Here is a 27,487-nt window from a genome sequence, read left to right as displayed (position 1 = left end):
TTCATTCATTCATCCATTCATTCATTCATTCATTCGTACATGCTACAATCTTAATCTCGAATCTTACGTGCACACGCACTCTCACTTTCTTCTCGGCAGATGTGAAGCGCCGGCGAAGTCTCTACGATGAGGATTCCCTCGATGGCGATCGTCCTTATGAGAATGAAGGTACCAACGTTTTCAAGGGCACTGTACAGACCATTTTCCTTTTCTTCTCACTAGACTCCTTTTCTTATTTCGATGACACTAACGAGTCATTGGTTTTTAACATCTTCAACAGTTTTAATAAATAACGGATAGTTATTCATTTGCATATTATATCTAATAATAACCTGTAGCTTTATTCATTAGACACACTTTATTTTTAGGATATCATATATTATATATTGCAATGTTCTGAATTACAGAACTATTTTATTTTGGATTGTACATTTTGTAAATAGTTATTTTTATCTTGATGTGTAAACTCTCTTTTCTAGTGAGCAGTGAGATGAGGTCAGCACATTTCCCTAATTATTTTATTCCTCTATACTCCCTGTTTTATTATATAAATTACTTTTAATAGTTAATTGCTTATCAAATAGCATTTATTTTGATAAATTTATTTTTTTAATCACAGTATTAAATTTTTTTATTATCTACTTATTTATTTTTTAATCTTAGCTAACATAGTGCAATTTTTTTCAATGTAATTACTATATGTGTGCAATATAAACTTATTCAGTAAAATAAATTGAAATTATTAAAATTTTCCGATCGCATTTGTTTGTCTACGATTTGAGGTCATTTTTTCGATAGACAATTCTACAAATTTTTATTTAAATTTGCTTAACTTGAAATTTCTAAATATATAAGAGAATAAAAATATAAATAAAAATGTTATATAATATTTTAAAAGAAGATACATTTATCTTTAATCGAGTTTTCTTGTTCGTGGGAAGCAACCAGTACAAACTAAAAGCTTTATAACTAGTTTAAACGGACGTATACTGAATACGTTCTTTTGACACGACTGTTCACAGGACGGGAGTCGACGGGAAGCTCGAAGGAGTTGGACAGGGCGAAGCTCGTCCGTGAGAGGCAGAACGAGGAGCGGCAGCGGAAGTTGGAGGAGCTCAGGCAGCAGGCCCTCGCCGCGCAACGCTTCCGCGAGCAACGTGAGGAGGAGCGACGAAGACGCATCGACGAGCTCAGATCGCGTGACAACGACAGGTTCGTTGGTGCCGAGAATATTTTACTCGTGATTACTTTAATGGAGGCTTCGACCAATTCAAACCTTTCATCAAAACATCGAATATAGCTTGTTTTATTTCTGTTGGTCTTTAAAACCATATTGCATCGCGTGAGAAGAGAGCGGAATTTAAAGTCTCAGTGTAAAAACAGTTTTGAATAATAGGCGTTTTAGACGAATTCATTTTGTTTCTCTTTACGCAGACGAAATCAAGTGGAGGAGAGAAAACGGCTGATATGCGAGGCGGAACGAGAGAGACGGGAAGCGATCCTTCGCAAGAATCAGGAAAGGGAGGCGCGTATCGAGGCGAAGAGGAAGAACGAAAGATCTCACATCGTCTTCGCGTTCGGCAGCTCCACACCGCGAATGCTGGAACCCGCCGACACTGGCGGCTCCACTTTCTGGGGCACCCGCAAGGCTACTTCCACCACCAATGTCATGATGTTCTCTGCGGCGCAACCTCTCACTAGGAGGTCCTCCGAGAGGGAGCTTGACGGCAGCAAAAAACGGGCCACTTCCGCCGGCGGACTCGATCGGAAGCCCGGCGAAGGTCAGTCGATTTATATTTCTCCATAGAACAAATCGAATTCACCAAAGTTCACCAAAGAGCAACCGAGAACGATCGTTGATGAGCATGTAACTGTACACGTCGCACATGGAAATTCGATTAACCCTTTCAGCGCGCAGTGTTAGACTCGCTGCATGCTGCTTAAGCGTTCTATTTTGCGAGAAATTCTCGAGAGAGAGATTCTCCAGTTGATTCTGATACAATCTACAGTATTTCTGAATGATTTATCTCCGCATTCTACATTTCGATTTATATTTGTTTCAATCAATGTTCACGTAATAATTTTGTTCTCTAGAATTCTGTTATCACACGAATGTCAATATATATTTTAAATTTGATTTTTAATTATCTTCTGCCCATTTTTTTAGAGATAGTAAAATTTGCCACATACTATTCGTATCGAAATGCTTGCAGCTGACCATAAATGTAATATGACGCATGCTATACTTGATTTATCACAGAGAGATTGAAACGTATAACGTTTATGAGATATAAGGAATATCTCATAAAATATGCGCGTAATATATATGTATATAATATGAAATGGCTGGGCAGCAGCGCTGAAAGCGTTAAAGGCTTTTCCGTACTTCTATACGAAGTGTGAATAATACACGCGTTGGCGTATTGCACCGTACACCGGTGGAATGCAAATTAATGTTTACCGTAAATTCAGTCGAATCAACAACGATCCTTGATGCGAACACGCACGATGAACGGCTCGGAAGCGGATTTGGTATACTTCAATGTGAGTATAAATACGAATCGAAACACGTAAAGTATATTGTGTATCGTAAAACGGGAAAGATTAATAGAAAAAAATCGAATGATTAGCATTAATTAAATCACTTTTGAATGAAATATATTTTATGGCGATTTTTTTCGTGATTTAATCTTTTTCATAGAGATTATATATATTATTTGTAAAATAGAAATATCTTAAAGTACGATAAGAAACAAATTAATGAAGTAAACTATATGATCATCGTGCGCATTAAATTCTAAGATAGTTAAATATCGAAGGGAAAAATTATGATACATAAATCATAAAATAGAATAAATTTCACGATTCTAAAGGAATATAAATCGTGCCAGCGAATCGCAGCTCGTTCCCTTCTGCTTGCTTCACCCTATTTGTTCGAATATTCCACGTATGTATCGATGATTAATGTTTATCGTTTGGATTTACAATCGTTCTTTCTATCGCGGATTCACGTGGGATAGTGTCATTTAATCGCATCATCGTTGCGAGAATATTTCTACGTCACTTACTCCAATGCTGGGATACATCGAGCTACCCAGATAAACTGCACAAGGAAGCGGCTCGCATCTTGTCGTAACCCATACTTTACGCACGATCGCTTCCGATACCTTTAGCAATATATTTTTCTTAGTGGTAATCGATACCGCTGTGTACAAAGTAAAGAGAAACTTTATCGCGGAAGATGCACATATGATAAACAAAATTTTCACAGTGTACTCACTGTGAAAAAAATCTGTGTATCTCTCCATGTTATTATAACATGGAAAGTAGAAAGTGATTTAAATAATTGATTATGTCGCGTCTATTAAAATGTGTAAACAATTAGTACGATTATTAAAATTATCATAAATTATCATAATTTATGATAATTTTAATAATTATAACAATTGTTAACACATTTAATAAATGTGTGACGATAATTATATATGAAGAGAGAGAAAGAGAATCATCGTCACACCAAGTTTCTCTACATTCATAATGAAGTCACTACGAAGCATGAAAGAACGATTGTCCAGCACTGTTAGAACCTGTAACGTGATCTTCTCTACAGTGTTTTACCTTTTTAGTTTTTTATTTTCAGGTTTACACTCTATAGCTTATCCTGTTACAGTGTATATTCTTGTGACAGTGTCCCTTTAAACGATACCGAATCTATGTATATATGTATTTCTCAGCTTGAGATTGGTTACACAGCGAGTCTTGAGAACGTTTTGAATCCCGCGATAAGTTATAAGTTGCAAGTTTTGCTTTTTAACGCGATACATTTTGATATTTTTTTCCTGTTTACACTGCACACAGATTACTCGATCAGCATTTATCCTGAAAACGCTACATCTTCATTCATTCTTCCCTATGCGCAAACACGTATGTTTTATTTTTTGTTTCAAGGAAATAACATTTTGAATACTATTCGAAAAAAAGGAAGAAACGTAAAATATTTAAAGAAGTTAAAGAATAATTTTTTAACAATAATTAAACAATAATTATGGGAATTTCCTCTCTCCCTGTATATCTTCTCTTTGCTATCATCTGTAATTATCGGTGGTGGTTTTGTAAAAACAAATATTGTATATATTTGAAATAAGAAAGTACAATTCACAACCGTATCTAACTTATGCTGATGTAGTCATGCTTTCCATTTCTTTTCTCGTCCAATCGCCCGATAAATAAAATTTTCGCGGAATACCTAATATATTTGCGTTGCGTTGAATGGTTTGTTTGCAGATATGAGAATGTCCTCGTCCATGTACGAGGTGTTCAATTGGAATTCTAGCCCCGATCCTCCCTTAACTCCTGCCAAGCATAAGAGAGCCAGCCTCTCTCTGCCCCCCACAACCGACATCTTTGCCGTCGATGATAAGTCTGATAGCGACGCTAGGCGTCCCATGATTCAGCGGGCTGCCAGTGGTGAGTCCTGATGTCTCAGAAGCCTGCAAAAAAGCTGGAAGAGATCCGTTCTATTCGTTTCAAGAATGAATATTATCGATCCTTGTCTCTCGTTTTATTTAGCATACACTCTCATTTCAAATTCTCTCCTTTTCTCTCTTTCATTCTACATCATTATGTTTTTACTCACTGCATACTCTATCAGTGCATGTTACGTTCATTTAATATCGTAAGAACATATAACTCGCGCACTTTCTCTCATTAATTGTCTTGTAGTTTCCTTTCCGTAGGTTGTATGGTATTGGTCAGGTGGATTCTGCGATTTCTCGAGAGACCATCCATCGATAGTCATTCGTAAATGAGACTACATGGCAGCCAATATCACGCAACAATGTGTGCCGCTAATTTGTCCTTTGTGTTCCCTGCTAATCTATTGTGTTATTAATGCGGGTAGACCACTAAACACTATTAACGTTTAGTTGCAAGTAAAATTTTAGCTGGTATTGTTATAATTTCATTTACTTGTTAATGAGTTTTACCAAACGGATTTGAAATGTGATTTGATGAAAGCGAAATTTCTGATGTCGAGAAAGAAATTTAGAAATTAGAGTTTACAATTAGAAATTATAGTCTTTAAATATCATTGTTAATATATGTGTCTAATAGGACGATTGCCAATCCTTTAATATTTCATTTTATTTTATACATTTCATATCAATATAACATTAAATTACTAGTTCTTTGATCATTGTAGAACTTTTATGAGATTTTATATACTCAATCTAAAATTATTAGTTATATACAATAATAATTTATAGTTGCATTATAAAAAAAAATTAATTTATAGTTTAACAGTAAAGATGTATTATTAGGCACTATAACAGAATAAACTGAGATTTTAATTTAAAATTATATCGCTGATTTGATATAGATTATAATTGTTATAAATAATACAGAGTTTATTGCTTGCATGGATTGAATTGTTGTTATATTTTTAGGAATTATTTGATTATGTGTGACATTAAATGTTATTTCGCTTTCCTAATATTACTCGTATAAGATATATCGTATTATTTCCTTCTATGTATAAAATTTATACAGCACATACAGACACACACACATACACACACAAACACACTCAAAATTTCGATACTTTAATAATATCTTACTTTAATAATATCATTTTAATATATATAGCGATTTACTTAGAAAATTTACTTAAGAAAAACATAAATATTTTCCATTAAATAAATTTCTTTCAAGAAATATTTTTCTTTTAAAAAATACATATCTTTGTGATCTTTTTTTCCTCGTTCATCAAATAAATGCATTGACTCTTGATTTATATCTTCATAAATTTCGTACAAAGAAACGAACACACTTAACAAGAGTTACATAATACACACAGTTGCGAGCAAAACATCTCTCAGTGTACTTTCGCAGTATTCCTCTACACGTCACAGCATGAAAAGCAAAGCAGCACAATTTATGCAACGGAAATGAGAAAAGAAATAATAATAAAAATCTGGAAACGTCAATGATGTTGATGCGTCGTGGAGAAACTCTTTACTCGAGTGTGTCTCCATCGAGCGAGCCGTGTAATCGCTGCGCGGATCGACGGACCATCGCGTCGCGATACACACAAGGCAACCCTAAGCGAGATTCTTTGCAGGTGAGGATAGCGATGGCGGCACACCCGGCACTCCGACCTCGGTTTACCTACGAGTGAACAGGCGACGCACCGATCTGATGCCGACGATACCGTCCCCGCGCGACGGCCCGCCGTCGACGGCACGCAGTTTCAGCGCCAAGGCCTTCACACGCTCGCCAGGTAGGACTTACTCCATGTCCAGGCTGGATCAGCTGGCACAGCCTAGGAAACGCGCGACCGAGCAGCAACTCGGCACGCTCGCGGAGCAGCGGCAGCAGAGCCAGCCTCTGCAGGGCGCTTCTAGCATGAGCCGCAGCATGTCGCACTTGGCCGCGCCCGGAAGCACCAAGAGCCTCAAGCGTTCCGATAATTCGCGTAGCATGGGCACGCTGCCGGGCGCGGCGCCAATGCCCAGACCCACCCGCGCCGAGAGACTCCGCCGCAAGGCCCGCGAGCATCAGCAGGCTCAGCAAGGTAAGTGCGCTAAGGGTGACAGTGCACTCAACTCGACGTCCTCGATTCAATTTCCCACCGCAAATCGAGCTTCTGTACAATAGCTGAAACCCTTCACGATTTTTTTACCGTAAACTACTGATAAATTTCTTTTTTGCTTAAGAAGAAAGCGTAGATGTTTTATTATTTTTGACGCTGTAGAAATATATAGACAAAGTAGTTAAATATATACTAGCTCGATGATAGATTGCATTTTTTACACGTTATGTAAATTTATTTTGTAAGAGTCGATTTTCTCCGCGATCAACCTTTCTCAAATTTAATTAATCACTCGTTTTGCTTTATACTAATTTTCTCGTTAACTTTTTTCGTTGTATATAATCGGGTTCATTATTTAACAATAAGTTTCGTAAGCTAGATCGTATTATGGTCTTCGAATTGGGAGCGTGATCTCTTAAGTAAAAGTTTAATAAAAGATAAAATACATGTGAATGCACTCGTTGTATCTAAAAAGAGAACCTCAACGTGATTTGAGTTGGGTGCACACGTGCATGAAAGAGTGTAAAAAAATGTTTGTGAATCAATTAGGACGACTTCATTCCAGAAAATAGAAGGAGCGTGAAAATAGAAGGAAAAAGACAGCCCCTATTTCTTTTCTTCTAATTTCAAGCCGCAAAACATTAATTCACATTTCAATTTAATATATTAATGCTTTTACACATCCGTTATACTTTTTCATGATGATTAACCCATCAACTTTTTCGAAAATTTCGAATTTTTTAACAATATGTTACTAGTAACAGACGTGGCATTTTTAACATTAAGAGCCAGTTGCATCAAGGAAGAGCTAATTCTATTAGTTAAGAAACAATTAATTTTGTCAGTAATTATTTACATAAATTTAACAATGTGAAAAAAGAGAAATTAATTGAGAGTTGTTGATTCAAGCCGATTTTAATGCAACCGGTTCTTTGATCTCCAATTCGATTAACAAAACGCTCCTACTAAGGAAGATCTCTCAGCGGCTTTTCGGTACCAAGGGTAAAGGTATGAGCTAACGTTTTGGTAAGCTGCATGTTTTCTTATTACTATTATCGTTCTACACATAATTTATCTCGCAATTCACTTAGTATCGTATTCGTATTTAGTGTGCAATTTATTCCTCTACTTAATCCACTCAATTATGCAATTCTTTCACCCTGTTGTTTTACGCAATTAATTAAAACTTGATTTCTCTCTTATTTTCATTTTGGCTTATTTTCTTTTATTTCGATTATTTTCTTTTCTCACCGACAGCATTTGAACACCGGTGGCGGTGCTTGCGTTTCGATTTCTTGCGATGTTCGCCTGCTGCACTTTGCGTCACAACACAAGCAAGCATAACACTATACGATCTCGATAGAGTGTCAAAAAAATGAGAGAAAAATACAAACGAGAATTTATTCGCAGCGTCGATACTTTCCTGTCGAGAGATAGAATCGCGCGATCGCGTTCAATCGACATAAGAACAGATCAACAGATATACTTACCTTGGGTGGGTGCGCATAGGTATCCGCAGCGGTGAAGTGACGCCCAACAGCCCGTCCCGACCGCACAGCTCCATGAGTCAGCAGAGCGCCAGCAGCGTGGGCAGCAGTAACGTCAATCTGCGTATCCGCACGGCCGCGTCGCGCCGACCGCGGCCCGCTTCTATTGCCGGTACCGGTGTCTCGATCACAGAGAAACACAGTGAGCATGCTCATTTTACTTCCACATCCATTGACCCTTTCAGGCCGCCGAGGATTGGCTGGAAACCTAAAAAAAAAAGAAGAAAAACAACTTATGAAAGTCAAATTCTGAAAGTTAGCGAAAATTATGACATATTAGAATAATTCGAGAAAGAAAGAATAATATAAATGATAAATAAATGTTTAGCTCTGATCTAAATTATAATATATCATTACATACAAGTATTGAACAGACATAGATACAACAATATGGTATATACATATTATGTCCTGAAAGGGTACGATATATTGTACACGGTGTATCATACATATCTGAGAAGATGTGACGAAGAGAGACTGTATAAAAACATTTCGATTTTATATAAATTTTTTTTCTTTATATATCTTTCTTAAATAATTTATATTTTTATCGATTTACAATTTTATTTACTTTTTTTATGAATTCTTTTTTTTTTGTGTATCCCCAACTTCTTGTATATATCATTTCTAATATCGACTATTAGAATTGCACGTGTAAATACTGTATATAAAAAATTTCATACGCTCGAACATAAAAAAAAAGTATCTCAATTATTTCTATTATCGTAGATCTAGTGGGCGACGTGAAACTAACGAAGGATTCAAAGCCACCACTGCCAAAGGTCCATAGCACTCCAAAGAAACCTTCTATACCCAAAGTAACAGAGATAAAAAAACCGACGGAGAAATTAATCAAGAACGCCAAGTCATCACCGCGAATAACTCCGAAGGCGACACCTTTGCAAAGTCCCGGAGTTGAGCATGCACCGCTCATCCGCGAAACAACCGCGGAGATCATAAAACAGAATGAGGATAAGGAGGCGCATGATGTGAAATTGGAGGATAAGAACGAGGAGAAGAAGGATCAAGGCACCGAGAAGACGCAGGTAATTTTTGTTCTACATTGATTCCTTAGAATAAACAACTTTATTCTGTATCTTTGAAGTGAAATAAATATTCTTATCACTTCTCGATATAATTTTTGCAAACATATAATTATTGTTTATCACATATAATAAAGCATACTTTTAAATTTTATTTTTTAATAGGAAGCAAATATTGCTGAATCTACGACTAACGACACGAAGGTAACAATGGAGCCTGTGTCGACAAGCAAACAAGTCAAAGATGAAACTAATTTAATGCAAGAAAATCTGCCAGATGTTATTATGGAAGAACCACCGAAAATTGTTAAAAAGGAAGAAAATAAGCAGGAAAAGAAACCGATGGAGACGATTGAAACCAAGCCCGAGGGCGAAATGGATGAACAGGTTGATATGTCAGGTATGATTAATCAAAACTATTGAAGTCAAATGATTATTTGTCACAAGTTTTCAACAATAATTATTAACAGCGGTTATCTATTTTATTGATAATTCGCTTTACAGCTTCGATGATCGCGAAAATTAGGATCACTACCGAAGAGGAAGCTAAAGCAGCTTTAGCCGAACGTAGAAGATTAGCACGAGAACAAGCGGAACGAGAGGCGGAATTGGAACGCCAACGACAGGTATCATCTATATAAATCAATTTAAGATTACATTGACTTGACCTTTATCTTACCAATAATAATTTTTGCAGGAAGAAGAAGCGCGTCTAGAAGCTGAAAAATTGCGCGCAGAGGAGGAGGAGCAACGTCGCCTAGAGGAAGAGACTATACGCTTAGCTAATGAAGCTCGAAAGGCAGAGGAACAGCGATTGCAATTGGCAATCGAAGAAGCTAAGCGTCGTGAGGAGGAAGACAGACGAAAAAGAGAAGAGGAAGCTCGTCAAAAACAAGAAAAAGAAGAAGCAGAACGCAAAGCAAGAGAAGAGGCAGAAAAGTTAGTTTATGAAAAATCCTCTTTCTCTCCTATCTATTTTAAAGATTTATGATAGATTGTGTGTGTGTGTGTGTGTGTGTGTGTAACGAATAATATATCTACATATATTTAAATTATAGACAACGAATTGAGATGGCTGAGAGGCTTAAAAAGGAAGAAGAGGAGCGCAATGCTAGGCGCAAACGAGTTGAGGCGATTATGCTTAGAACGAGAGGCAGAAATCAATCCAACACACCTAAGGTAATGTTATATATATTATTAGCTATATTAATCTTTCAGCAAATATATAATATAAATAATATAAATAAATGAATATATATATATATATATATATATATATATATATATATATATTTATTTATTTATTTATTTATTTAAATTATATATAATCGTATTCAATAATTTCATCTAAACAGGATTTTCTATTTAAATAAATTGATGAGATTAAAAAATAATTGATTATGATAAATATATGCGTAGGGAGAAGGTGGTGATGGTGATAAGTTGAAGGAAGATAGTCCTAACGACGAGAGCAAACCGGTGCTGGGCGGCAAAGGTGACGACATTATGACAGCCAGTTTAATTTCCGAGGCGACTCAGCAATTTATCAGCGGTGAACAACGCGCGCATCACACAGAAAACAACCTGCCTGCGCCGGACATAGTGCACAATGGCACGACGCATAGCAACGGCATTAATGAAAACAAAATTGTATTGGATAATAATCAGGGTAACGTTGAAGGAGAGTTGAATGGTCATCATACGAATCACGGAAACGATATCAACAGTCAATCAATTACGCTGGACAATGCTACTGTGTAAGTATACCAATTCTAAATCACGGATTCGTAAACGCTATTACCGCGTCGTTCACCGGAAGCCGAACAAATCTCTTTTCGTTAGATCGAGGGACAATAATACCCTACAGTAATCATAAAGCTTGCTTCGATAACGCGTATTTAATTGGGCATTGAAACATGTGATCTGCGACGCGATTCGCTCAAGCTAGTTCACTTCAAATTTAAATGGGACATATGGCTGCTAATATCCGATTATTATCTGCGATCAAAAAGCGTATATTAAAATATATTAAAAAGGAGAATATATAAACGGAATTAATTTTTGTGTAATTGCTAAAGTATTTCATAAATATAATAAAATGAATATATTCCAAGCAAATTCTATTATATTTAATTGGAAAGAATAATCAAGAAAACAGATAGATACATCACATGCCGATTACTTGAAATTAATGTTTTTACAGGACATAAGTAATTGCACAATACTAGCCAATATATATTATTCATCTAAAAATCGACTGATTATTGGTATAAACGAAAATAATGTCGGTTGCATAGCTCGATCTTGAAAAGAATAATAACAAATATATACATATATATATATATATATATAATACATATAAGACAGTTGATTAAAATTTGCGATAAGAGAAATCATTTTCAAAAATATATATATTGCATGTAAAACATTTAAACATACATATTTACACATTATAAAAGGAAATCAATGCGTTATAGAAAATCAAGAAATCAAATATTACTACCGAATTTTCCGAAAATAATTATCAAAACTACTTTTTAAGAATACTTTCAAAAATAGAAAGATTTCTTGAATGTTCTATTATATAATTTAAAATCACGAAAAGCGTGCCATACATTAAACATGCTAAATTGGACGTATTATACAATTTTATTTGTAAATAGGCGTGATGAAAGTTTTAAATCGCAGTGAACAAATTATTGCACCACGAACAGATAGATTATTTCGACTTTTAGATTTGTACATGTTAGATTGTGAAATGGCAATTATTTGAGACTTTATTTATAATTGAAAATAAAATTGTTAGATGTATTCTTTCTATAAGGCCTTTTTATCAAAGGCAATTTGTATATATAATGAATTATGTTGTTCAAAATGTGTCTTGTAATGTCAACTAATTATATTGAAGTAAATTAATTAAGTTTGAAAGTTATATATACATGTATACATATGTACACATTATATATATTATAAATAGTTATCTAGTAAAAAGTTTACTGCGCTTTCCTGAGACTCCCAATGAAAGGACTGCCTATTGAAATTAATTTCACCGAATATTTACCGCTTTATAAATAACCAGGCATATTGTACATTGCAAAAGTAGTCAGAACAACGGTTGACAAATATAATGAGCACGCCCTTACAAATCGCCATTTACAATACGGATTAGCGCGCTGCACGATTATCAACGTATTAACTAATAATAATTACGCGACTAACACTATTAGTGATAATGAGATTGCAAGTATGAAAATGTACATTGTATCATCTATTGTAATAATTACATATATTTTATAATTGATATTCAGCTATGTACTAACGACAAATATGCTATTTTTAGCTAGGATTATCGGGAATTAGTCGCGTACGTACTACAATTATTTTTAGGTATTATGTCAGCGAGTTGGAAGAACGTCATGTAATATTGTACATGAAGCATGAAGAGAGTCATCAACACTACACAGTTAGCATTAAATCACACGATAAATAAAAGTGTACATAATGTAAAGAGAGACAAGCAGTATAAATCTAATGACTCATTGAAACGTTTCGTTTTGTGATTTCACAATACATTTGCCAACTCAGCAAGGATGAATCGTGTTAATATGATTTTAGAAGTAGAATAACAATATATCGCAATTGCATTATAGGAAAGACAATAATAACAATTAATATTTTTATTTTATAACATTTAATAAATATATCATCTTTGCTGAGTATTTTTCTGTGACTTTTTCCTCCAATTAGATATTAAAAAGTGTTCTTCCATTTACTGACCCATTATGTATACCGTAAGTGCGATTGATTTTCGCAACAAACTTTGCAAATCACCAATGCATGTTACCAATTAACATTGATATGGTGTGGCTTGTTCTTTTCCTTGCACAATAATTGTCTGCGTCCCTCATATGCTTATGTATTGGATACCATCAAGTGGTATATGTCAACTTACTGCCTACTTTTGCTATGTACTATTTACTTCTACATGTTTTCCGATATAATACTTTTTGTGAGAAGAACTCCTTATACACATTCACAACACTTTCACATTCACATATCCTACACAAAGGTACAGATATAAAAAAAAAGAAAAGGAAGAGATTAAACGCGGCATGAATTTTTTTTCTCGTGTACTTTTTACTACTTCGTGTAACTCGACGAGTGATCAATTGTGATTTAATTTTGTATGTAATTAGATTCGTATTTGCTGTTTTGCTGTATAATATGTTCTAGCAAATTATAATTATTATGGTTATAAAGTTGACGTGTATCTCTTTAATGAACTGGTTCTCATAGTATCTTATTTAAACGAAAACCTATTACGATCCATTGATGAAATATTATGTAACATATTAGTTGTATTCCAACAATTTTTTTATTCGGTCATATACAGATTTATGTTCACCACAAAGGACCACAAAAGGTTGTGGACTATTTCGGTTAGTACTGCTACACAAAAATAATTTCTATTAGATTTAATCGCTTATGCGATAGTTGTTTTGATAGTTACATCAAAACAGTTGCCTTTTGGGGCATTTAAAATTCGCAATTTAAAAAGCAGTCATATGATATATGACGTAGAAAAACGATGCATATAATAAGCGCTTTATATATACATATATATTTATCCATGTGTTATTTAGTTATCTCATCTAGCTTTATATCGTTCAGTTTAATGAAATATTTTTAGATTTATCTAGAACTGCGGCTATGTTCCTGTTCGACAAAGTTCAAATTAATTTCATTTTAGTAATTCAACTATCTGATATTAACGAATCGCTCGCAGTCGGCTTAGTTAATTTAGCGACAGCGATTTCGTGTTAGTGATTGTGAATAGTCGCTTAAGTCGTAGTCCCTAGTCGGTTTGTCTGGCTGTTAACTTAGTCTTTGTATTTTTTTTCCTTGACTGGTTTTGTAGCAAGCAAAACAACGTGACCAACCTGTTAGACCTGTCGAGCTTCGATACTCTGAGTAATAACAGTAGCGGCTACAATACTGAGTCGATACTAGAACTGACACCTAATCTGGCAAACGAAGATACCCTCAACTCCAATCTAAATCCGACGGCGATGCCGTTTACCCCAATGGGTTTTGTACCCGCCGCTGCTAACGCCAACATCAATCCGTTCCAAGACAATTTCATAAACAAGCCACAGGACAACAATCAAGTACCAGGTATGTAGACCAAACTCGATTTAGCCATATGTGGAATATCTCAAGTTTATTGAAATATTTTTCATCATTGAATTTTTTTATATAAAAAAATCGAATTATATCAGTATTTTGAACTCTGCCTTATTTATAACTAAATAGACTATATCATTTTAATTGGAAAGATATTTTTGAAAAATGAATTAAACGTTGTCTATTTCTCTTTTTCTGCCTGCAGATCTACTCTCATAAAGTGTCTCTTAAACGTTCCCGGACAAATGGAGGAGAAGCAGGTGGTTAATCGGTAACCAAATTGCTTGTGACGAGCGATAGCTATACACAAAACGAGATGTCGTTTCTAATAGTGTAAATAATGGCTGTCGCGCGCGATGTATCGTGTGAGGAAAGGAGATCTAAGTGGAGCGAGAAAGGACGCCACATCGGATAAAGGCCTTCCCCGGGCTTCACGTATGGAGTTTTGAGCGTCCTAATCGGAAAAGAAAAGTGTAAAATAATATATAATATTAATTAATTATTATATTATACAACAGCAAAAGTGGACACTCAATCTGTGTGTCGTAGTACGCTATTAGGTAAACAGGTAACTTTTGAAAGGACCTTTGGAAGGGGTTGAGGCCTATTTGTAACACATTATTTTCGAATACACAGACATATTACACAATAACGAATCGACATAAAGTTAATTTTTTCTCACATACACGTATGGTTTCATCTTTACCGCACATATACGTATGTAAATTACAAGTAAAATTTTCAAGATACTAATCGATAGAGACGAAAGAATTTAGAATCGCGCGAAGAGAATACAATTATATAGCACAAGGAAAAAAAGAAAAGAAATATTAAAGTCGGATTAAACGCTGAGAACGTATCTGCTAAAACGACAGATTAGAGAATGTCCTTAAGATAAGAGATAGCATAGCGAGGTACTGTCCTGTAACAATTTCATGATAGACGAGTGGATCTAAGCGCGTTATCGCATCTGATGCGAGAGACATTCTACGGATACGACATGGAAGTAAGTAACCTTAGACAGAGAGAAAAATACTTTCCTTCCATATCAGATTTCGAGGCGTGCGCTCACTAGTCAAGCAATCTTATTATTTTCTTTTCTTCTCTTTCTTTTTTTATCGTATTTCATTTAGAAGGCCTACGTACCATTGGTATACTCTAGGTTTCCGCTAGACTTCGCTATTGTTACGTTTCTTCGTGAATCGAGCATGAATTCTCTAGCTGTGATGATGAAGATGATAACGATGATAACAATGACGATGAGTTGAGTGCTTTGTGAGATAGCCGTTACATAAGTTAATGAAGTGACGATCTAGTAACGTTAATTGTAAGAGTTGTTACACGAAAAATGTTACGGATGGGATTAATTGCGCTTTACTCGACGAAGAAAAATACAATTGATATTGCAATATTAATGCATGATGCGACAGCAAATATCACTGCAATATAAACGTCCGAAAGAGATGCGAGTTATTTATCATTACTTGCATTATAAACATATTATGGCAATGATATCGATATAGCATATTTTATATTTTGTGCTTACCTTATTGTAAATCGTGCAATATCACGTAGAATTTGGCAACAGATAACGAGAATAGAAAAATGAGTTCTGTTACCCTGATTTTATTCGGAAAACATGGTCGAGAAAGATGATTGTCGAGACTAGAGAGAAAGATAGAATTAGTGTACGTTTGTTATTCAATTTTTCTCGTACATTTGCGCGCGAGATGTATTCCCTTTCCCTTTTCTCCCCGTTCTTTTATGCGCATTTTATTATAACTATATAAAGAATTCATCGAGTTATACATGTAGTATGAATTGAAATTTTTTTATTACTATCGTTTCGGTTCAAATTTAAGCTTTTCCTTTGTTCGCACATTTGCGTAATATTGTGACCTATTTTTCGGGGATTGAAGAGAGATTCTTTTGTCTATGAATGATCGGTACATTTTTTCATAAACTATTGATATGTATTTTTATCGACAGTTATTGATCGTTTTAGATTGTATTATTGAGTGTGTTTATACAGACGCATGTTGCATCGCGAGTAATACTGTTTACGCGCCGAGAATGTCTCAAAGCAACAAAAGCATTATACAGCTTGAAATGATAGATTTATTGATATGTTTTATCACTCGTTCTCTCACACGAGAAATTGCCTCTGTGTTTGCCCTGTAAAATTTCTATAACGGGCCGTAATCGCCGCGCATTCGTTACGATTTATTGTATCAAGCTATTTATATTAGTTTTCCCTTCTTTTTTTTGACAAATATATTTATTAATCGTTTGAACACCGTATATTATCCCCTGCGTCTCGTGTACACATATACTATTTTTATTAGATTTGGTTGAGAGTCTATTAAAACTATTCTATAAGAGAATACATAATAATAATAATAATTAAATAGAGTACGAGAGAATGTTTCTAAATATACAATAACGAAAAGAAATGCTAAATATCATCAGTCATGTTTAAAAAAAGAAATAAATACTTCATATTGTAAAAAATGCTTGTATGTAATAAATACTTAATACTAGAACATGTGTACTAATTTTGTATGTTACCACTCCTTTAGTTTCCCGTGATATTTGTACATAATTATTCCGTCTAATATTAACATTAATTGCTCCACACTCCGCGACGACTCCGCCGATTAGTATCAACTGCAGTTGCTGCAGCTGTTTGTAACGACATTCGTGTGCGAACACCCCTATATTTCTCACCGCTCTACAAACCTACTGAAACAAACAGATCCTCCTCTGGTAATGTAAACTCGCAAACCTCACGCGGTGAAATATGGCGCACGAAGATGCATCGCGGATGCAACTCGTTCCTCGAGTCTCACATTCGCAAAAACTAATGCTCGTATTCTCACGCTTCTCGTGAATACGCTCCGATGTGCTGTTTTTTCTAACAGAAAATTACGAGAAAACCCTTCTCGTAGTAGACATTTCCTAGCGCATCTTTTCCCCCCCCCCTCTTTCTGTTCAGAGTCTTTCTCTTTCCTCTCAATTATTCATAATTATCTTAGAAATCGTGTCCAGCGATATATTACAACAATTCTTTTGCCGTTTTTTTTTTATTGCGATCTTTCAAATTCTTTTTTATTTTACGCGAATTTGTGTGAAATAACATTTCAATTATATTAAAAAAAGTTTATTTTATAAATGAATAAATTTGTAATTGGACGATCAAGAATAAAGGTAAGATATTTATTCAATTTTTAATGTTTTTTATAAAAATTCAATATTAAAATGAAACTAATATTAATTTTTGTCATTATTAATAAAATATATAATAAAATAAATTTAAATTTTTTCTTGTAACTTAAATAATATCTCGAAAAGTACAATTTAGAAAATGGAAACGTTAAAAGAATAATAATTACATGAATTTTATACAATTTTCCAACGATGAAGATATTATCTCGAGAGCTTATATCTCCGTGTGAAATGCGGCACGTTGTTTAGCAAATTTACACGATGCAATTACCTGCTTGCCTGCATAACCGTTGTCCCGGTTAATGTTAATGCCATTAGGTGTATAACGGCAGCTGGAAAAGCGGATGGAATCGTTTGTTTACTTCGTTTCTTTGCGAGAAAAGCGAAATAGGAGGAGAAGTTGTAGCCCTCGGGTTCGTATAATCCGGCGTTCCACCGGCGTAAATTAATTAATCAAACGTAATACGCAGACTCCTTTTCCCGCGTTATTACGGGCTGAGAAAGCGAAAAGGATCACCCTGGGGCGAAATGAGGATTTTGGATACGCATGTAGCATCCCATGTTCAGAATCCAGTGTTCCAGAAAATTAAACCGCAGCGCAAAATTAAATCTTTGCACACGATATCGTACCGTTTATTGCTTATAGAAACAACATTTACAATTTGTGATACAAACTTATAATGTATAAAAATAAAAATAAATGTTATAAAAATAAAAATAATGCTAAATGTAGATATTGTATATTGTGCTTATATTTGTGAAAAAAATATTTATATATTTCATATGCTTGTAAAATATATACATTTTAAAAGATTATTCTATCCTTTTTAAATTACGAATGATATCAATTTTTATATATTTAATTAATAATAAAATATTTCCGATGCGTATAAAAAAAGTATTGCAAGAGATAAAATCTCTAGAGAAAGATAATTTATTAGCAATAATTCATTTCTCACATTGTCATCATTGAATAGATACAGACGATGTAAAATGCGCTAATTGATTTTAGTTTCGTTAATTTGAAAGCGAAAGAATAGCGATGTAAACTTATGGATCGGCCTCCCAACGCGCGAATAATATTGTTCGCGCAATTAAGGCAGATGCGCGACACGCAGTAATTCTTCGTTTAACCAAATCCGCGGTATTAATTCCGTAAATGAATTTCGCGCAGCTTCCACGCAGCGAAAAACGCATTCGCTTAACAACGAGGGCGGTCCACGAATATTGTAATTTATGAACGAAAGAAATACTCTCCTGTGTGTTACGTTTACTTTCCATGTGAAATTACATGTTTTTTTTGCCCCCAACATTCCAATTTTCATTCGCTCAGGCATTGAATTATTTCCGTTAATTTTTATTATAATTAAATTATTAAATCCGTTGCAATTATTGCGATATTTATAGTTTATAAATATTTCGTATTATTATTTAGAAATTTTTTACGAGAATTTTATGTATATAATTATATCTATCACTTATATACATATATCTACTATTATTTTAATGCATAAAAAGAAGTAGATATTAAATTAATTAAAACTTATTATTTCTAAACATATATTTCCATGATTTCTTATGAGTCATTCCCCGTAATACCAATTATACAAATACCTTAGATCGTTTACTCTAATGACGGTTAATATGTTCAATCTTGAAAATGTCAACCAGCTTTCCGCGCGTTCGAGGAATACGACGAAAGGGTGGCTGGAGGCTTTCGCAGTCAGGATATAATCCATCGGTCCTGGACCGGCACATTTGCGTTGCAGCCGGGGAAACTAGCGAAGGGAGGTGGCAAACGGAGGCGCGTAATTTGCGGGTTGTAATACCGCGCTCGTCGTTTGTAACCTGTTCGGGACACGTAAGTACAGCCAAGAGAACAGCACCGGGGAGAGAAGTAACTACGTAACCGCATCGTCTCATTGAGGGGGATGTTTTCCCGGTTTCGAAACGGATGTAACTACTCTACCGCCCGTCTACGTGGCACCTCTGGAAAACGCATAGGGGTACTCGATCACCGCTTCTTGCGGTACCGTGGCTTCAGGATCTTGTCTAAATAATATATTACAAACAGCTGTTTAACATTACATGCCAGCCAGTTCTGGCAGACTGCTCCCAGTCACAATCCAATTTAATTGGCTCTTCGAAGACTTTCTAACTTTTGTCTTAAAAATAATTAAAGAGACGTACGAGTATAAAGAAAGAGAAAGAGAGAGAAAGTATCGATCTTATAAATTTAAAATATCTAGATAAAGTTGTATGTTAATCAATACATAATTAATTGAAAATTTATTTCTGCTCAACCGAGATAATGATTGACTAGGAAAGTAACTGTTTTTTGATGATTAGAAAATTATACAATGTTATAGTAATTTATCGAACTGTGTTTCGAATACATTAAATTTAAATATATTCTATTTTATTAATATGTTAAATTGCATTAAATGTAAATGAGCTGAAGCAGCTAATGTTTAATTTAAAATTCATTATCAACTCTATTCGCTTGCCGCAAGTATATCAGCTTCAAAAGTAACTATCTGAGAAAGATATTCATATATCTCACGCAATACTTGCGCTTTAGAAAGCTGAACTTTAGGAACCTGCGTCGAAATATATTTTCATTATTTTATCTCGGCTCGAAGAAAATAAAAGACAGGTAAGGTAAGAAAGAGAGCCTGCGGGATGTTTGCGACGGGTTTCCCGAAAGATTCAAGTGAAATTTCTGCGCTTCGGTTTACGGGCGTGCTCGATTTAGCGGATGGCTCGACAGAAAAGACGAAAAGGATGCACCTCAGTTCGAGAGGGATGAGGAGGGAATGCATTCATTTTGCACGGATCATAAGGCCTTCTCTCGCGTGCGATGCAGTCGAAAGAGAAAGAGAGAGAGAGAGAGGGGCTCGGGACTCCTCCGCCGAGGTTACTGCACTTCGGGGACGAGTTATACTTCCCATCAGCTACCAGAAATTCTCACTCGAGCATTCTCCGGTGAATTCTCGAGGAAACGCGAGCTCCTTTTGCAAGGAACGCAGCTGCGAGATAACACACTCCATGGTGATTTAAATTTCCGAATGCGCCATGTTCGCACGCGTATAAACCAGCTTGTAAATAAATTATTAAAAGTATTACCGCGAATCGAATAGAAATATATTTAACGATTAATTATGTTTATTTTGAGCATTTTATAAAGAAATTTCTTGTTGATTTCGAAAGAATATATTCAGGATTGCTCTTTATAATTTTACATTTAAACATTCTTTTCTTGGGCAACAACTGGTTTTAAAATTAATATCCTCGCAAGTTGTCATTAGGCAACACAGCTGTTCTTAGACACTTGTATACCACAATTAGAAAGTAAAAAAATTAACCCTTCATAGTAAAAAAGATAAATTCGAGAAAAACGAGGAAGAATCTACCATCGCATCGAGGAGAGTGCTTGAAAGCGAAATGACGGCAGGAAGAAGAGCGAGGTGAGAGAATGTACGACGGAACAAAAGCGAAGGCACCAAAGGGGAAGAAAGAATTGGATTCGCGGACGAAGACACAAAAAGAAAAACGTCGCTTTATGAAAGCATCTTTCTGTCTTGCCACACGGACAATACTTGTCCCGCTATACTAGAAAAATGTACCTGCCTTCTACAGAATGAGAAACTTCTGCGATTGCACAAGGATTGACCACGAATAGTTTCTGGCAGTGATATCGGAACAAAACGTTTCGATCCTTTCGTTCTGCCGGCTACTTTTTAATCGTACCGCGTCTGAAGATGTCTTTTTCTATCATTCCTCTCTTCTTTTTTTTTTTTGGTGTAATAAAGACTCAATGTGCCTTGACTCTACAATCACTGGCAGGCGGAAAATTATTGTTTCGGACTTCATACGAAACGCTATTAATATATGGTAGGATTATCTATAATAGAATTATCTATATAATTATAAATCATTAAATTAATTATTAATTCGAACACACAGTGACAAAAAAATTTCTTGTGTGTATTATTAATAAAATACTTAGAGTAAAATATTTCGCAATGTCTTAATTTTCTTGCATAGTGTTTTATTATTTTCAAATAAATGTTTCATTTTATGATTACATTTTTATACGGCACAGAAATTTGTTATTTTTTGTGAAAATTTCCCGTTATCGATGTAATAAAATATGCAGTCTTTTAAAAGATTCGAAAATCGAAAAGAGACCTGATTTTTAAGCAGATAATACAGCAAAAAGCTTGGATAAGCATCATATGTATCGTTCCAAATCGCGATTATTTTTCCATCGCGCATGGTATATAGGAATATTTTTCTCGATGTATGAATTCATCTGCACCCATTATCACGTTTTTAGCATTCCGGCATATCGATGTGGCGCAGCAAAAACGCATATGTAAAAGCTGGAAAAATTTTGTCACTTTTGAAATCCATCATACATTATTCAACTCTCTCGATCAGAGTAGTTTTTAACTAATTTTTTTTAGCTATTAAAATACTTCATTTTATTAAATTAATTTTCTTGTAAGCAATCTACTCATTTTGTTGATTCAATTTTGCCAACTTTCGTTAAAATAGAGGGTTCGCGTGAAAAATTTCATAGGTTAAAGGAAATCCTCGACGGACCATATATTGCGCCAAGATACATCGTTCAAGAGAAAGGAGCGAAATACGAAACCACAAAGGGAGAAGACTAGAATCGGGATTGAATGGTCGTTTGCAAAATTATCGGATGGAACGAGAGAAATCGGACGGAATCCGCGTGTGACCGCCAGCCACAAATGCCGGATGCGACTCGTTCCTTCTCGCGTTCTGCCCGGTAGCTATACGCACGTCCTGCTTGGTGAGGATCTCCACATTTGCCCAACCCTGCTCATCGGAAATCATTGCCACGCCGCCAATTGTCAATCGCCAGCACATGGGATTGGCTCCAATCCCAATACAACCGATTCGCGATTCTGTCCAGCACGATCGCGTTATCCGGATTATCCACAGTTGCGCCCCTTGAAATAGCAGAGTCCGTAGGACGTGGGGAAGTTTCGGATTTCAAGATTGACTTCTCGAACCGTTCAATCTCTTGAATTTTTCAAATATTAACCAATGAAGGAATTTGATATTGAATGGTATGGAAAAATAAACACACGCGATTTAATATAATAATTTTAAAATCGCAATTTAAATGTAACGTATGTAATTAATATATGTTTTTCTTTTATACAGATTCCAAAGAATTAAGATTTGGAAAATAAATCTGAGATTGCTTCGAGAAGATTGACCTCTCGAACGTCTCTAGATTTCGACGATTGCACGAGGAATCTTTTATCGCGTGCAACTTCGAGTTCGAAAGTCGTGCTGCAAATTATAGACGGGAAGCGCAACCGCGATAAATCCAGATTTAGAAAATTCAGATTTACAGAGTCGCGGGCGGGGATGTAAAGGGCCGCAGGAGTGCGCCATAAATTCGAGGGAAAAACGAGAACAATGCACGCGGAGGGCGAGCGGAGGCAGCCTCGTCGAAACTTCGGCCAAGTTAGTTTCTCACGATTAAGGCTTACTGCCTCTTATACCGAGCACGCCGTTCCGGTATATCGTTTCCGGTATCTTTCTCCAAGAGACTATCGCGAACCCTCCCCGAGAGGATCTCGATAGCGCCCACTCGAATGAAATTTTAATTTTTGATAAGGCACCACTCGCGCCAGTTTTTCCTCCGCTTTCTTCCTCTCTCCTTCTCTCATTCCGCGTGATCCGAGCAACCACACACACGCACACACACATACATACACACACTCACAGCACCAGTTTTGAGATATTAAATATCACCGAGAATGCGGTGCAGTGAAGAGGAGAAATTTCGTGAAACGAGCGCACGAACAGCTCCTGTGAATCTTTCAAAGTCGCTCAAAGGACAAGTTGCGTGCTTATGCAGGAAGAAATTTACTCCCGTAAAGTACATTAAGCTTAGTTACGCTGAGGACTTTTCGATTAATTTCTCTCAGATTGTCTATTTTTTCTCTAAATTAGTTTAATCACAATTAAAGGACTGTCTACGAGAAAAAGACACAAATAATTTTTATTTAAAAATTTCTTATGTCTTTTGTTTTATCTAAGAATAGGATTTTCACATTTTTTTCTATGCGTCAAATCTGTATTATCTGTATTTACTAACTTTCTTAATAAAATTTTGAATATTCACAATTATCTTCTCTGAGGTTACTGTACGTGTCTACTGTGTATGTCTATGTAATGACCTATTTAAGATAATTGATTGTCGCTACATTAAGCAAGCAGTTTCCACTTGCGAATTTTAATCAGCTGTGAGCCATCGGTGGATAATTACAATTACATTATCGGTTCCGTTTGCCACAAAATATAAAAAATAGTTGCTCGTGATAGCAATACAGAGATGAATAAATGGAAAGCAAGTAGAAGAGAAAAACAGAGGGAAAAGAAAGGGGATGAGGAAGGAGATATTCTATGGCATGTGGTTGCTTTCGGTGCGTTCAACGGACGACAACAAAATATATGACGCGGGGTGTTGGAGCGACGAGGAGGGATGGAGGAGGTACAACCACGGAAGGCTTCTCGCATTGCAGGGCGTAAGCCGAGAGGCGAAGGGTGACAGACCAGTGCGTTACGCCATGTGTGAAATTACAATCACCCCTAATGCCCTCCCTTCGACTCAACTCGGTTTTCGTGCTCCTATACATTCGCACGAAGTGTCCAGGATGTTTTGGAATTCGTGTGAACAGTGAGCATGTGACGCTTTAGTAATTGACTATTAGTCACGTATTTTGGCGGAAGTTATTCATTTTTTACTTATTCGTAATTATTAGAACGATATATCGCGCATGTTTCCTCGTTTAAATAATTTTAGCGCTAAGTGTACCAATTTATATCGTGAATCATGAACTGTGTAAACTTACGCCTAATATTTACAGCCTGTGGGTTTAAGTCTTGTGTATCCGCTGCACCTGCACAACCAGTAATGAGAGAGACTTACATCGCAAAGGTTCGATGCACCGGTTCTGAAGAGTCTTTGGCAAACTTTGACGTGTAAACCTATCGAGACGACCCTCAAGGCTGCGGCCGCTTATGCGGTGACTTAGAAATATAATCGTTTAATTGCACGTACGCTCTTGAGACAGTCACGGTGCGAACTGATTAAGAAATTTATATACCGCCTTTTGCGCTTGCTATTAATTTATCGCTCGACATATATGTATACACATACACACACGGCTACATCAGTTAATTTCTCTCAATTTTCCTTTCTTTCACATGCGAAAGAATTTTGCCGTAGATTATAAAATTTTTTTTACAAAGTGAACTTTTACTAGGATCTTTAGTAGAAAATACCATTCGATATAAAAATTATTTTTATTTCTTTCTTTTATTTCTATCGCATTTATTCTTGTGCAAAAAAAGAAGAAAGATTTAAAAGTTCTTATTCATTGTAATTTGCAGTGCAGATTTCGCATATTTTTGAAAAGAAGACAAATCGTATACTTGACTAAGACTATATAAATACAAGTTACTATGTTTCAAAAAGATTGTAACTTGTATTTATTTTTATTTATTAAAAAAAAATGAAGAAATATTGTGTATTAGAGAGAATATAAAAATATTTTTATCAAATTTAGAATTTGATAAGTAATATACTAAGATATTTTTTTTTCAATATTAAATACCTCGATTACGTTAAGATAGTAAAACGATTATTAAAAAAATGATAGTTTAATCTTTCGCATATAATTTTGCGGCTATTGCTATCACTACTTTCATCGGTTCGAATTTTCATGTGATCTTTTATACTGTTGATGAAAGTCATAACATTGTAATATCGAAGATAAATGTCGAAAATTTTATCAATTAAAAATTGCTAGTTTAATTTAAATATTTACATTTTAAATAATGATTTGTATCGCGCGCGCGGTATATTCTCGAAATTCTACAGAAAGGATCGCAATCAGAAATTCGTTCTCGCACGAGTCAGAGGTTAAACTTAAATTTTCGTAGTTCTTATCAATCAAACTAATATGAAAGTATGGAAAACAACGAAAATTTACCGTGATAAGACGACGAATAAATTTAATTTTTTCTATTATGAAATTTTAATTTTTCAGACGCGTGAAGTAGCACTCAAATATTAAAAATAATTGACTTTTTCTTCATGATTTGAGTGCACATTGCCTGCATAGGAATACAATTTTTTAATTTTCGTTTGCACTAGTAAAAAGATTATTCAAAACTTTTGAGAGGCAAACGAAGATCTATCGATTCTGTTTATTGAAAACCATTTTTGTCAAATTATGCCGCGTCGAGTGACAAGTAGTGATTGATTCCGCCAATAGGAAAGAGTACTTTATATTTGAGACTGATAGAGCTAAGTTCAATTGGAGGTTGTTTGAAGCAGAAGGGAATATATTAGTGTTTTTATGGTAGTATTTATGGTGGCATTTTTATTTTCTTTTTTTTCTTTTTTTCTTTTTTTTCTTTTTTTTTATTGCGGTCTTGCTGGCTTAATTAAGGTAGCAGTGTCACGGTTTTTTTCGAAATTGCATGGGATACAAAATTATTATTAGTGGGACAAATTAGTACAAAATAAGTACTAAATAATCTGATAGCTTCGATTTGATTTTGTTAATTTGGTCCTGCTAGCTTAAAAGAGGTAGAGACGAGCGTGGATATTAATGTTGCAAAGTCCGATTTCTACCGAGTGGACATTCAATGTATGTACATGCCGTTACCAGAAGTCGTCAGCATGAATGAGATTAATAAATATTAAAGAGAAAGAGAGAGAAAGGTGGAAAGAACATGCTCCTGGGATGCGCGTGATTTAAAGAGGTGGCTGGCCTCCGAGCTTTTTTTTAATAAATAAACCGGCTACGCAAAATTACTTGGAAGATTGTATTTTTTTTTCACGTACCGCCGAGTAATCGCTCCTCCTGTCTCGGTCCACTCGCCACGCGGAATAATTAATAAGACCGAAATCGATGGATACGACTGGACGAAACGATGGGGATACCGAAGCGATGCGACGTGTATTTAAAATGTCCAATCCGGCGAGATACGTCTCAATAAATTTTCCAGCTCAACTGATCGGCTTTACTCTTTAAAACCTGTCGAACATTCTGAATAGAACGATAAAACGCAATTTCTATTGACAAATATATAGGTTGCCCTGATATCGGAAAATATTTCGACGACAAAATTTCTCTGACGAATTTATCGATTTTACTTAACGAAAGATACACATGTATAGCATCAAAATTTATAATTTATAATATACAAGTTAATATGTATAAATCTTTAATTTTACAAATAAAATATAAATTTTAAATAATCGATATTTAATACCGGTATTCTTCGAATCGAATAAGAAGCAGCGTACAAAGCGGATAAAGAAAATGAGATAAGAGATACAGCAATTTCAGAACAGGTCTTTGTTGGTATCGATTTTTGCACGCTTGTCGTAGTAGCGCGTGACACGACCCAGCAATTCACTTTTGTAACCCTCCCTTCTGGCAAGTACACAATTACGGTGCGGCTCTTGTCACGCTTTCTGAAGCGTATTGTCTATTACGATCGTTAACAAGCTTTCGATCATCTGGCAGAACGCCTCATCAATCAGCTGCGAATTTTCCGATTTGCCAATCGCTTTGCCCCTTACTCGCGTTACTTTTGATGCAATATTTCTCTCAGCAAGCAGCATATTTGCTTAAGCGCTTTGGATTTTATTATGAAAGTGTTGAAATACTACACGACAAAAATCACCCAGTTTTACTCAAGGGAAATATTACCTTATTATCCCCATCGCTATTATCTTATTATTTACACAGCACGAACGAAAAAAAATTTTGAACCCTTAAAAATTTCAAAATTTTGTACACGAATGATTTTCTCGATAATTATTCATC

At 35.3% G+C, this 27,487-nt stretch overlaps 1 protein-coding gene across 50 annotated transcripts in view; it reads left to right on the top strand.

The window, feature by feature from the left end:
• LOC145961902 (uncharacterized) overlaps positions 1 to 16,906 on the top strand; it is a 150,720-nt gene extending 133,814 nt beyond the window's left edge. For 42 of the 50 annotated variants that reach the window (XM_083082826.1, XM_083082768.1, XM_083082795.1 and 39 more), the window contains 14 exons: positions 100 to 168; positions 1,023 to 1,212; positions 1,435 to 1,781; positions 4,285 to 4,467; positions 6,119 to 6,571; positions 8,099 to 8,278; positions 8,866 to 9,182; positions 9,345 to 9,579; positions 9,684 to 9,805; positions 9,877 to 10,118; positions 10,238 to 10,358; positions 10,599 to 10,936; positions 14,098 to 14,354; positions 14,569 to 16,906. In XM_083082826.1, coding sequence (XP_082938952.1) covers positions 100 to 168; positions 1,023 to 1,212; positions 1,435 to 1,781; positions 4,285 to 4,467; positions 6,119 to 6,571; positions 8,099 to 8,278; positions 8,866 to 9,182; positions 9,345 to 9,579; positions 9,684 to 9,805; positions 9,877 to 10,118; positions 10,238 to 10,358; positions 10,599 to 10,936; positions 14,098 to 14,354; positions 14,569 to 14,582 — 3,068 coding nt within the window. In that variant the 3' untranslated portion in view covers positions 14,583 to 16,906. Of the gene's footprint in view, positions 1 to 99; positions 169 to 1,022; positions 1,213 to 1,434; positions 1,782 to 2,472; positions 2,545 to 4,284; positions 4,468 to 6,118; positions 6,572 to 8,098; positions 8,279 to 8,865; positions 9,183 to 9,344; positions 9,580 to 9,683; positions 9,806 to 9,876; positions 10,119 to 10,237; positions 10,359 to 10,598; positions 10,937 to 14,097; positions 14,355 to 14,568 lie in introns of all 50 variants that reach the window. The other 8 variants (XM_083082859.1, XM_083082870.1, XM_083082850.1 and 5 more) reach the window with 2 other exon arrangements.
• Positions 16,907 to 27,487: the final 10,581 nt, after the last annotated feature.

Source organism: Camponotus vicinus, unplaced genomic scaffold, assembly GCF_025532165.1.
Source record: "Camponotus vicinus isolate PSW18456_S1 unplaced genomic scaffold, iyCamVici1.0 SCAF_1, whole genome shotgun sequence".
Lineage (NCBI taxonomy): Eukaryota > Metazoa > Arthropoda > Insecta > Hymenoptera > Formicidae > Camponotus > Camponotus vicinus.
Note: the sequence above shows the minus strand (reverse complement) of the source record. Positions and strands in the feature narration are given on the sequence as shown.